Source organism: Notamacropus eugenii, chromosome 5, assembly GCF_028372415.1.
Source record: "Notamacropus eugenii isolate mMacEug1 chromosome 5, mMacEug1.pri_v2, whole genome shotgun sequence".
Taxonomy (NCBI): domain Eukaryota; kingdom Metazoa; phylum Chordata; class Mammalia; order Diprotodontia; family Macropodidae; genus Notamacropus; species Notamacropus eugenii.
Window position 1 is genome coordinate 432,827,085 of NC_092876.1, and position 13,035 is coordinate 432,840,119.

A 13,035-nucleotide genomic window follows, 5' to 3' on the forward strand; every position below is an offset into this window, starting at 1 on the left:
GTAGAAAAATCAGTCAGTAAACATTTATTAAGCACTTACTATGTGCCAGGCACTGTTCTAAGCAGTGTGAGACAAAGGAGGCAAAAGATAGTTCAGAGAGCTCACAGTCTAATGGGGGAACATAATGTACAAACAAATACATTCGCACATCAAACTGTATACAGGACAGATAGGAAATAATTAAGAGAGAAAAGCACTGAAATTTAGAGGTGTTGGGGAAGGCTTCCTGTAGGAGGTGGGAATTTATTTGGGACTTAAAGGAAACCAAGAAGAAGTGGAAGAGGAAGAGTAGGCATGGGGGACAGCCCAAGATAATGTCTGGAGCCATCAGATAGATCAGAATAAATTTACCTTTTGACTTTTCAGTACCAGGGATAGGGCCTGGGCCTGTCATTTTATGGTCCAGCGATCTCTTTCTACCAATAGCCTTTCTCTGTGATTTGTATTCTTAAGAGAATTGACTTGGGCAGTGACATATTAAGTGACTTTGTCTGGGTCATATACAACCAGTATGTATTAGAGATGGGATCTGAACCCAGGTCTTGTTTGTTTTTGTGGCCAGTTGTCCATTCACTTAACAATGGCAGTGTCAAACTCCAACCACTATTAACTTAGAAATTAACATTATCTACTAACATTCATCTGTGCTTATTTATTTTGTTAAATAGTTTCCAGTTACATTTTAGCCTGGTTCAGCTGCATGGGGGCACGTGTGAATTTGACACCCCTGTGTGACATGACACCTCTTGTCAGAGTAGACTCTTCTGTAATTGAAACATTTCAATTGAAGTAGATTGCCTTCTAAAAATTAGGAAGACTATTTACTAAGCAAGAAATGGGCTCACTAGGAAAAGAAAGGTCGTTTACTTCCTTTGGCTGTTTTATGTTTTATTTGGTATATATTGAGACTTCTGTTTGAATTAAAAATCAAAAAAGGAAATGTTAATAACTTTTAATTCATCCTAAGATATGCTGGCATCATTGTTATTAATAAACAATTCCACAACATGAGACATAATCCTTTTTGTGAAAACATTCCTTCCTCAAAGGAGTTGTTTTTGCTTATTTTCCAAGATTTAGGTTTCTATGAAAATTCTTCTGACCATTCTGTGCCAGGAAAAATTCCCTTCATTTAATTCTAGCTTCATTTTCAGAGATTTGCTAGTGAGAAAATACACAAGAGAAAAATGTGATTCAATGAGATTCTAATTTCAAAATACAGGATTATGTTTACATAGAAAGTAATCACAGAGAAGTATGCACAACGTTTATTATGTCTATTAAAAATAAATGAGAAAATAACAAGTGTCCTACTGAAATCTTCAAATATTCTTTTGAGATCCTTCTCTCCTATAAATAAGTTTGTTCATTTAAATTTCAGTCGTTAGACTTTTAATTTATAACAAGGAAAAATACGTCTTCACACTATTGCAAATAACTGAAGAATGATAGGTCTTGTCAAACATCAAAATAGAATATAATTCTTTGCTTTTCTTCTTTGCTTTTTCAGCTTTATGACAAAATTAACACAAAATCTTCACCACATATCAGGAATCCTCCAAGTGATGCTGTACAGAGAGCCAAAGAGGTAATATTTTAAAACTTGCTTGAGTCTGTCAAGTTTGAATAATCTACTTATTAGGTTAGTTGCAAACATTTTTCTATTTCTTACTGGGAAAATATTTTGGTTGGAAGTAAATGTAACGATGATAAATGTAATCATCTTTTAAAATGTCATTTATGTCCTTGCTTTCTCTTACATCCTGTTCTGGTGTATTTATAGTTCTTCTGGTTGTTCAGCCTTACTTGGTTTTCTGATTTGTTCGATTGATTTCTAATCAGAATGGCAGTTTAATGCAATTATACTCAAATTTGAAAGTCACCAAAATTTGATCACTGAGTATTTTTATAGGAAAAAAATGTCAGTAGCATTTGCCTAATGAATTGTTTCCTTTTATTATAAACTTGAGCCATTTAACTTCTCAAATATTCCGTCAATAGTTTGTTAATAGTTTTACTCATTTGTTTCTAAAGCACTTAATGTCATCCATTAGGAATGTGGTTGCTGTGGAAATCTTAGTAAGCATTGGTTAAATGTTTACAATTATTAAACAATCAGAAGCATTACAGACAAATCATTGTTGTAATGTTATGTCAGCATCAAAACTGGTTCTACTGATAAAGGTATTTTTAAAGAACATAATTCCTTCCCTAAAAGTTTCAACTATCCAAGCCTTATAATTCAGATGTAAAGTGGATGAGTTGAGAAAAGAATTAAATAGCATGAGAATACAGAAGCCTTCATTCCTGCTTATTCAGCAAAACTAACAGCTTGTCATCTCAAGTGAAACCCACCAAAAGCTCATAGACAATAATCAATCAATCACAAAACAGTAACAATAATTATTTTCTCTTTACTTCTAAGTGTCAAGGTGTGTTGAGCCATGGTTTCTTTCTGGTAGCCAGAATCCTATTTCTGATGAAGAACATTAACCTCAATGTAGAGCCAAGCCCATGGACTTTGAATAACACAGCTTTTGAGCTGTAATTTTAGAAATCATCCCACCCAATCCACTCATTTAGGCTTAGGTTAAGTGATTTGCCAGCCGTGGTTTATTTTAATAATTGTAGCAGAAATACCATGTGTTAACAGTACAGCCAACACTAGCTGAAATGGTATCTGTTTCTCAGATAACTTCTGTATTTTCTTTGGTTGTATTTAAAAATAATGTGAGGCCATGTTTTTTGTGCCTTCAGATTATTAAAGGCAAAGAGAAAAGAGTAGATATAACCCGGGAATGTTGCTTGCTGTCCTCAAAGTACATATGGTGCATTAACTTAGTCTTTTCATAAGGTCTAGAGAGATTCTAGGTCCCATTGATGATTTTTTTTTTCCCTTATGACTTCCATTTATGGAATGGTAACTCCAGGCTGAAGTTTTAAACATAACAAAATAGTTGTTTGCTGTGACTAAAATTATCTTTTAGAGCCCAACATACTAAATTAGAATCGCAGTAGTATGCTTATCCTGAGAATGGACTCACCCTCTGGGCCATACTATGAAACTAAGTTTTAAAATGGACAAAGTTCATCTACAGAGAAAGATGCAACTTTTGCAGAATACTATTGTTTGGTAACAGGACTGTCTGCCTTTCTGGGGATTAATTTAAAGACTAACAAGAGTAGGAAAATTCAGTAAAAGGAAAATGAAAAGTCACATTCCTGCATTCAGTTCCCTGTCAATAACTCTTGGGAACCATTGCCAGAAGGAAACTCCTCAGGTTTGGGGGGTTTGGGGTTTTGTTTTGTTTTTTAATCTGGAGGGGTTGCATGGAGAATAAATTGATTATATCAGGTAGAAAGGAAGATTAGTAAAAATTTAGAGCTTTTTTCATCCCATTCATAGAACATTACTTTGAATTGTTTCTACTTTGAATGATTTGTACTTCTGTGGGGAGGGATATTGCTGGGGTTGGGTGGAGGAATTGCCATTTGTTAGTATTCATGAAGACTGTTATTGACTTTTACGAACTCTTCTTAGGATGGTCTACTTTGAGTGATTTTTGTGTTCACTCGTTCTCCCAACCAATCCCCAGTCTTCAAAATCATATGAACTTTGCTCTGATTTAGATTCTACTTTGTTTTATTATTCATTGTTCTTTTCTGCAGCAGTATTTTTATTGTATTTCAAAACATTTATTGATATTAATTAACATTCAGGTGCTTAATGTTTTATATCAAATACTTTTCCTATTGTATTTTTCCCCCTTCTCTCAAAGACCTGTTCCTTAGGATAAAAGATAAAAGTTTAGCAAAATTAGCCAATGCGAAAAGTCTAACATTAATTATTTAGAGTGTTCCACACTCATAAGCCTCTTCCCCATTCCACCTCTGCATAAAAGGAGCCAGGAGCAGGGGTGGGAGCTCTCATTTCTTCTTTAGGATCAAGTTGAGATTCAGTTTTAATTTTTATTGTTGTTGTCTCCGTTTATATTGTTATGGTATATACGTGTGTGTTTTCATGATTCTGCTTAATTTCATTGTCCTTTAGTTTACCTAAGTCCCAAGATGCTTCTCTATTTATTATACTCATTATTTTTCATTAAACTCTTGGATTATATTTTACATAATGAAGACAGAAACTTCTGGGAAAATCTTACCATGCATATAAATCGTCTATAGTATTAAATCTAAATAAAAGGATGAAATTTTCAAAAATCATTGTTTTATCTGCCAGAAAATTTGAGTAATTTTTCTCCTTTTTATAAGGAAAAAAAAATTTACATATTTTCTGAATCTCTTAGTATGCCTGTGACACTGTAGAATTTAAATTATATACCCTTTACTTTATAGGTATTGGAAGAAATTTCATGTTACCCTGAAAACAATGATGCAAAGGAGTTAAAGCGTATTTTAACACAACCTCATTTCATGGTAAGTGCTGCAATTTCACAGTCAAATTTTTCTTGGAACTAAAGCCAACATTTCAAAAAAAGTGGTGATGATATAATACCCATAGTAATGAAATAAAAGTAATGTCAACTTCATAAAAATAGATCTTTAGTCACCATCTTGCCAAATAAAGAGCTTGACTGTAAAAGTACATCAAATATGTGTATGTTGACCTGATCAATTAAGGCCATGATTATTTCTTATTATAGTAAAATTATTTTATGGGACTATATTGGAGCTGGATGAGACTTTAGATTTAATTTATTCAATCCTCTCATATTATAGATAGGGAAATGTGTGCCCAGAGAGGTTGTATCATCAAGACAATGTTCATAGCACTGAGGGCAACTATGAATATGCCAGCATAGGTCTGAATCACCATATAGAAGGCAAAAGAAAAACATTTATTCAGACACCAGGAAGCCAGATCCCAACACCAGAAAAACCAAATCCGTCATTAGTTACCAAGAAGTTAGTACACATTAGTGCTGCAGGAGACAAAGCCATTCCCAAGCCTTCCCCCCGCTGCTGGGGCCTACAAGCAAATCCTCACAAGACTGGCTGTGCCTGCCTTCCTGCATCCTCTCCTCTGCCCTAACAGCTCTCACCAACTTCTTCCCAGTTCTGTTCCACCCTTTCTCTTCTACCTGTTCAGCAAGCTCCTCCCATGGGATATAAATAGGTCACATGGGCCTATTAATGAATGGGAAAGATCTTGCCATTTAAATTACCATTATATTTGGCCTCAGGATCTTTCGTATTCAGCACATAGGTAGATGGGGCAACTGGTGTTAACAGAACTTTACAGCAGTGTAACAGGGATCACACAAAATAAGCACCAAAAATAATATCTTAGGGTAGGACTTGTGCATAAGCACCCCATCGCTCCCCCTTTGAATGAACGAGGCCTAAAATCTTGGGGTAAGGGGCGAAGGTTTCTTCTTCTATAGCTACTTCCTGCTGAAATTGGACGTAGAGCTATCCCTGCCCCAAGAGGTCCCATTCGAGACAAAGTTCTTTAGCTTTCGTCCAGAGCTTGATGGACACCAGGTCCAGGGATGGATGCATCACAGTCATAGACAGGGAGTGACATCTGGCTTAAGCAATCAAGCATGTACAGGTAGAGGGTACTAAGCCTGCAGGAAACAAATCTAACAAACAAGTTTAACAGACAAAAAGGTGGAAAGAAACAAGGAGGTAATACCCAGAAGCAGGGTAGGTAGGGTTGGCCGTGCCTCTGGAGTCAGTGAACTCCCTATCATAGCCTTATTCACAGTAGAATATATGAGTTAAGGGTACAATTTGGTAATCATCTTCTCCTGAATAAACAGCAGTTACAGTATTATCTTCCCATGTGCTATAACTTCTGCAGCCTTGGAACATCATCTGGCTTCTGTTTTACCCATACTTTAGCTCCCAATTTTATCCTGTCATTAGAACTCAACCCTTCCGTTCCTCTGCTAGTTATTTAGGAAGGATGGTCAGTTTTCACAAGGGGTATTGTTTCACAAGAAATACTAATCACTTGAACTATTCTGTCATTTTTACAAAACTAGATGGGTTCTTTACCTAAATTTTGGAATGTCATAATAATTTCTCCTTGATAATTAGCATCTGTTACTCCAGGCAGTACATGTTTTCCCCAAGCTGCTAATCCTGGTTTAGGTAATATCCATCCAAAATGATATCTCATATCCCAGTAGAGATTTTTCTCATCTCTTTTCTATCCAACCAAAAGTCCTCTAAACAATGTAAATCATATCCTGCTGAACCAGGTATCCGTGGATACAGTACTAGGACATCTCGCCTCACAGTCCAGTCAGCATTTGGGATTTTATGTGTTTGTTGTTTTCTAATTTGCACATTTGGGGTCATCATTCTGGCTAGAGGTGTACTTCCTCTCAGTGGTCTCTTATTCAAATTACTTAAAGCAGTGAAGAAATCATCTTGCCAATGTTGATAAGAATTATTAGAACTTAACATCCTTAACTATTCTTTCAATAATCCATTCATTCTTACAATTAACCCAGATGCTTATGGATAATATGGAATATGACATATCCATTCTGTGTTGTGTAATACACAATATCTCTTCATTACCTTTGAAATGTGACCCATTTGTCACTTTGAATCTGCATTGGGGTTCCATAATATAGACTTGTGGTTTTTTACAGGGGTTTTTCTGGGTCGCATTTTTATAGGGACAAGCCCCTAGTACACCTGAATAGGTGTCAACACAAGTACATAAATATTTTCATCCTTTTCTTGGGGTAGGGGTCCAGTATAATCCATTTGCCAAATTTGGGCTGGTACTTTTCCCTTTTCTGTCTCTCTAGTTACTACCTGAGGGATAGTTCATTCCTTTTCCAGCTGACATATATAACATTCCTCTGCTACTTGTTTTAACAATGAGTGAGAGATACTAATACCTCAGTCTTGTGTCCACTGATGGGTGGCCTGCACCCCTAAATGGCCAGCCATTTGATGGACCCATTTTGCTAGTACCAGTTCATCGCTTGGTGTCAGAGTAGAGACAGTATGTTGAGTGGCAGTCTTTGCTAGTCAATCAGTGTTTGCATTGTACTCACATTCTGGCGTGGTGAGGGCTACATAAGCATCTGCATGAAAAACTGACACATTAGTAACCAAAGACATGTCCCATGTGTATCTTCCCATAATTAATTGTCCCAGACTTGTTTGCCATGGATTTCCCAATTTTGATTTTTCCACATGGGCATCCATGTAGCTAAGCCATTAGCTACGGCTTATGAATCGGTGAATATATGACACTGTCCTCCTTGTTCTGTTTTGATAGCTTGGCGTACTGCCATAAAGTCAGCATATTGACTACTTCCACCTATTCCAGTGCTTTCCAAAGTCTGCCTGGTACATGGGTTAAAGGCTCCCACTTTCCAATTTCTTTTGTGGCCCAAATATTTTGCTGTCCCATCAGTAAACCATGCAGGTCTCTTTTGTTCTTCAGTTAATCCATCATATCCCTCATTCCATTTTACCAGGGACCATACCAATTGTTGCTTTGGTTCAGGGGGTATACCATTTCCCTCAGTATCTATGGTTGCTATAAATTCATGTAAAGCAGAAACTCCATTTTTGCCTGTTTTAGATCTATTTTGAATATACCATTTCCATTTAATTATGCTGGCCTCTTGCATATGTCCAATTCTGTGAGAAGCTGGGGTAGTCATTACCCAGGTCATAATCGGGATTCTAGGCTTTAATATTACCTCATGGTCCAAAGTCAATTGTTGAGTGCTTTGTCCCTTGCAATGCTAATGTGTATTGACTTCTTGGTTACTGTGATGAATTTGGCTTTCTGATGTTGGCTTTGGCTTTCTGGTGTCTGAATAAATGTTTTTCTTCTGCCTTTTATATGGAGAGTCTTGTCATATTTCGCAATTCAGAACTACACTTGGCATGTTCATAGTTGCCCTTGGTGCTGTGAATATTGCCTTGGCAATACATTTGGCATCACGAACAACTAGCTGTGCCTGCACCCTCTCTCCTCCTCCCTAACTGCTCTCACCAACATCCTCCCAGTTCTGCTCCACTCTTCCTGTTCCACCTGTTAAGCGAGCTCCTCCTACCACATGTGACATAGGCTTCCATGGGATTTAAGCAGGTCATATGGGCCTATTAATGAATGGGAAGGATCTTCCCATTTCCCTAGTAAACAGGAGAGCCATGATTTTAATCCAGTTCTATATTTGATTTTTACTCTCATTCTATTAAAATGAACTTTCAAATGAGCTTTCGCTGAGCTCATTTGACTTTTCCATACCTATGTTTTTCTTTGATAGAAAAATTTCCATATTAGAGAACAAAATGTTATAAATGTTCTTTAAAATTTTAGCTAAGTAGTGTAACTCTGATGTCTTTTATAAGACATCCTTATTTTAAAAGTTCTCTTTTCTTATAGAATATTTTAAAGAATATGAGACATTTTTATTAAAATGCTAACTTTTAGAAGTTATTGTTATATGTCAACTTAATGACTTCATAGGAAGTCACTGTAACGATTATGGTGTGAATCTGACATTTTCTATACTTACTCATCCTAGCATGATTTTTCATATTTTGAAGTAGGTAACATTTTAAAATCCAAATAGTTAAATTTTTAGTTACTAAAAACAAATAGTTTGAATGACTAAAATACACCTGGTTCTATTAGAAGTCATTGTATATAATGTTACTATGCCAACTGAGTCTTTTCAGTTACTTCTCTTGAGAAAAAATGTTTAGTATTGCTTTTAAAGACTCATTTGCTTACCTGTTTTTTTAAAAAGTTGATAATTACAATTAAGATATCCAAAATTAAACTGATTGAATACAAGATTTGTATCCCCAGAAATAGAAGTAGAAATAGAACAAGAAGATTTTTTTTTCTAAAAATAGATCTTGTTGAATAACAAAGTTATTCAACTTATTTGATTCTAGTGATTAGTGACCTTTTTAAGCTTAACATTGCAGTAGTTCCCTTTTATTTTATTCTGACTCAGCACTTATTTTTAACTTTGGACAGTAGTTGGATTATCCATCTCATCTGAGAGAGAGAGAATATTTGACATCTTTAGTATAGACAAGGAAGTGAAAGTGTTTTGTGTTGGGTTTTTTTTTTGACAACATATCTCCCCATGCTAGTGGTCCTTCCTGTGTGTTTATAAAAGAGAAAAAAATTTTAATGAAAATGATAAAGATATTTTAGCTTTCCAATACTGAATATAAGTATCCAGATAGAAGTATTTTTCAAGTTCTGATCTCCAAGACTGGTTTTAATAATGTTGTATCCACCTTTTTTCACGAAATGCCGTAAAGCATTTTACAAGTTTTAAAGCCCTATATGTAAATAGAATACACCCCTAACCTGACCAGCTTATCTCATAAATGTGTGCTGTTGGCTGCAAAAAAGACCAAATAAGAAAGGTTTAGTGTATCAGAGCAAAACCTGTACAAGGAAGCCAAATAATTCTAAATTGAAAATTATTTTAAAATAGATCTATAATTATTTGTCCATAAAAACAACCAAAGTTCAAAAAGGTTCCCCACGTGAAGGTTGGCAGCCAGTTTCAACCATAGCAGTTCATGAAAGCTTATCTCCTCACTCTGAGGGGCATTATAGTTCAGAGTGAAGTTAGTACCCACACAGAAATCAGAAATCTACAGAGCATAGACAAATAAGTAGTGCTGCATAAGACATTGAGGGCTGTGCCCCAGAGCTTTCTGTCTTTGTTGCACACATTTAATGTCTTATTTAAATGTCATGAATTTTGTGTCAAGGATATAGGGAAAATATCCTATTTACAGTATTCTTCAACACTTGGACTTTCCATCTGTTATGCCAAAAAGTGTGTGTATATTTTCATAGAAATAAAAGAGAACAGAAGAGTATTATGTATGAATGTATTACATGCAGCTTGCTTTTTTAGGTATATAATGAAGTGAATATGGTTATTTTTAGAACTGTCCTCCTTGTCTGTGTTTCCCTCTGAACTTCCTTTTGTTATCTTTTTTCAAAATGTTCCAGCGGTCCTCTTATTATTTTGGCACTACTACGGACATTAGTTTCTGTCTCTTCCCCTTCATCCCCAAATTCCTCACATACATTAAAAAGAAAAACACAAGGCTAAAAAGGCAAATAAGCAAGTCAAGCAAAGCAAATCCGATCCACATTCAGAAATATGTGTCTAATTCTGTCCCTTTGGCCCATCATCCCTTTGTCAGGAGTTAGATAGCATGCTTTGTCATGGTGGATCATTGCATTGATCAAAGCTCTGAAGTCTTTAGAACTGGTTTTTTCTTTACAGTATTGTTGTTACTGTGTGATTGTTGTCCTGGTTCTATATACTTCACTTTTCATCCCCTCGTACGAGTTTTGTCAAGGGGTCTCAGGTGTCCCCTATGTCATTTCTATTACATTCACATGCCATAATTGGTTCATCCATTCCCTAAATGATATGCACCCCTTTTGTTTCCAGTTCTTTGCTATTGTAAAAAAAACCCATATAAATATGTTATATGTATAAGTCTTTTTCTTCTTTCTTTAATTTCTTTTGAGATATAGGTCTTGCAGGAGGTCATTTTGCTGCATGACTGTTCCACCTCCTTTTCCTATCATACATTTCCCAATCATTATAGTCTATGACACTTCTTGTTTAGTCATTTCATGTTCTGCCTTCTTATACCCACCATATATCTCTGTATCACCCTTTGCTTAACGCACAGTTTTTATTCTTTTAGCATCAATAGAATAATATTGATTTTTTTTTAAGTCTTTGGGGGTTTTTTGGGTTTTTTTGGGTTTGGGAAGCAGATTAAGGTTGTTGAAAGCTCTTGTGTAACTTACTAAGTGGGGCAGCAAGGTGGTGCCTTGGATAAAATCCTGGGCCTGGAGTCAAGAAGACTCAGCTTCTTGAGTTCCAATCTGGCCTCAGATACATACTAGTTGTGAGAAAGTCACTTTACACTGTTTGCCTTGGTTTCCTCATTTGTAAAAGGAGCTGGAGAAGGAAATGGCAAACCACTCAAGGACTTTTGCCAGGAAAACCCCAAAAGGGGTCACAGAGTCAGACACAGCTGAAATAACTCGACAACAACAAATTTACTGAATACGGTACAGCTTGTTCCATTCCTCCCGTTCAACGTGGTTTCGTTTCCTTGTCTGTGTACAGTACATGTCTAAGACTGGGAGGAAGTAGAGGCGATCAGGGACAGAGAATGAATATGGGTGGGTGGGTGCGTTAGGGAACGAATATTAGGTATTCTTTATCCATTTGTTTCTTCCTGTGTGAATTGTTAAATTGGCATTTCTTGTGGTCATGGATTTCCTTGAGGAATCCCATGATATGAAGGCTTGATACATTCAGAGTACAAATGTTTGCTGGCAGAGTTAATTCCTAAAGTTTCATTCTAGTGATACTTTGTATCAGTTAAACTTTTATGAGATATGTTAATAATCTGAGTCAGTGTATTTTCCATCACCTGTGTCTGATTTTGTATCACCAACAGTTTGTTTGTATGGGCTACTTTGGATCCGTTAGTATATGCCATGTTGTCTTCTCCTCTTTAGCCTTTCCTCTCATTTGGTGTTCATTATGACCTTTTTTTTCCAACTAACCCATGATCTGACTACACACTGAAACTGGACTCTAAAATGACTCACCAACAGTTGTTCCTTCCCTAATAATATACAATTCACTTTTTATTGTGTTCAGGGTTCATCCAATCCAGTACCTTTTGTCTGCTGTGCTACATCCTTATTTGCCTCTCCTATGAGAACGTGTCGAGCTGCGTTTCCATTTAGCTACAACTTGCTTACCTCCTGTTTAGCTTCCTCACTTGTTTGGTCATTGGACAAGAATCTTACATTTAAGATTACCAACAGTGAAGTTAATGTTTGCATCTTAAATATCACTTTGATGTTTTTGTCACTTTATTTATACAGAAGCAGATGATAAAGGGCCATTTTTATAGTTTCTTTTTTGTATGAATTAGCATGACCAAAAAAGACGTCACCTCTTGGCCAAGCCTCTGGTGAGGAATTTCTCTGCCCTTTAGTGCTAGATTATTTTCCTGATATAAACATTTTCTGTCATAGGGACTATACTTTCAGCCTTTCCAGTTTTGTAAAGTTGACCAGAACTTTTCCTCTGTGAGCATAGCTTTCAAAAATCCAAAATCAAATCTGTAGCACAATGAGGCATTAAATAGGATTTATGTGGATTATCATTGCAAAATCATCTATAATCATTAGATGAAATCATTGAGTTATATGAGATGTTAACACCATTGTTATTAAATACTACATTGTTGGTAAAGTGGATAGAGTGCTGGACTTGGAATCATGAAGGTCTGGGTTCAGATTATTCTACCTCTGACAGTTACTGTGTGACTGCACAAGTAAACCTTTCAACATCAGTTTCTTCACATTTAAAATTAAAGGGATGGAGTATATGTCCTCTTAGGTTCCTTCAGACTCTAAATCTAATATCCTGTGGTCAGGACATGCTTATTACTCTATATATATATTGTTTTAAACAAGCCTGTGATTTCCTTGGTATAGAGAATTCCCTTTGAGAAAACTTTTGCCAATCCAGATAAGTACCTGTTCTGCCACTTAGAGTCTTAGATGGTTGCCTGGGACATAGTGGTTGTGACATTTACAGATTGGATCAGCATGCCATCCATGCCATCATTCAAGTCATGGATTTTTTAAAATTGTTGTACAGCACCAGGCCAGGATCTGATCTCAAGTTCACACCGCTAGAAAATTCTTTCAGTGTTGACAGCAATATACATGCTTGTTACAAGTATAGGGACAAGAAACACCAACAGGAACAAAGAACCTTAGAGCCAGTAGTCACTCTCATTCAACTAGTTTCAGCTTTTTACCTGAAAAGTGAACCCTTATAGCAGGAATGCTACTAGCAGCTGCTGTGGGGGTGTAAGACCGATCACACCAGCACACAGGAGGGCTGCTAACACAGGTTCTTGATCTGCTTTTCTAAAGGAAAGACAGCATCAAAGGGGTTAGTAATCTTACTTTAATTAAACAGTGAGAAAGATATA

General features: G+C 36.1%; 1 protein-coding gene across 10 annotated transcripts in view; it reads left to right on the forward strand.

Annotated features, from left to right (window-relative positions):
- CASK (calcium/calmodulin dependent serine protein kinase) overlaps nucleotides 1-13,035 on the forward strand; it is a 436,118-nt gene that overhangs the window by 369,256 nt on the left and 53,827 nt on the right. For all 10 annotated transcript variants that reach the window (XM_072615124.1, XM_072615127.1, XM_072615128.1 and 7 more), the window contains 2 exons: nucleotides 1,511-1,588; nucleotides 4,354-4,434. In XM_072615124.1, the coding sequence (XP_072471225.1) occupies nucleotides 1,511-1,588; nucleotides 4,354-4,434 (159 nt within the window). The remainder of the gene's footprint in view (nucleotides 1-1,510; nucleotides 1,589-4,353; nucleotides 4,435-13,035) is intronic.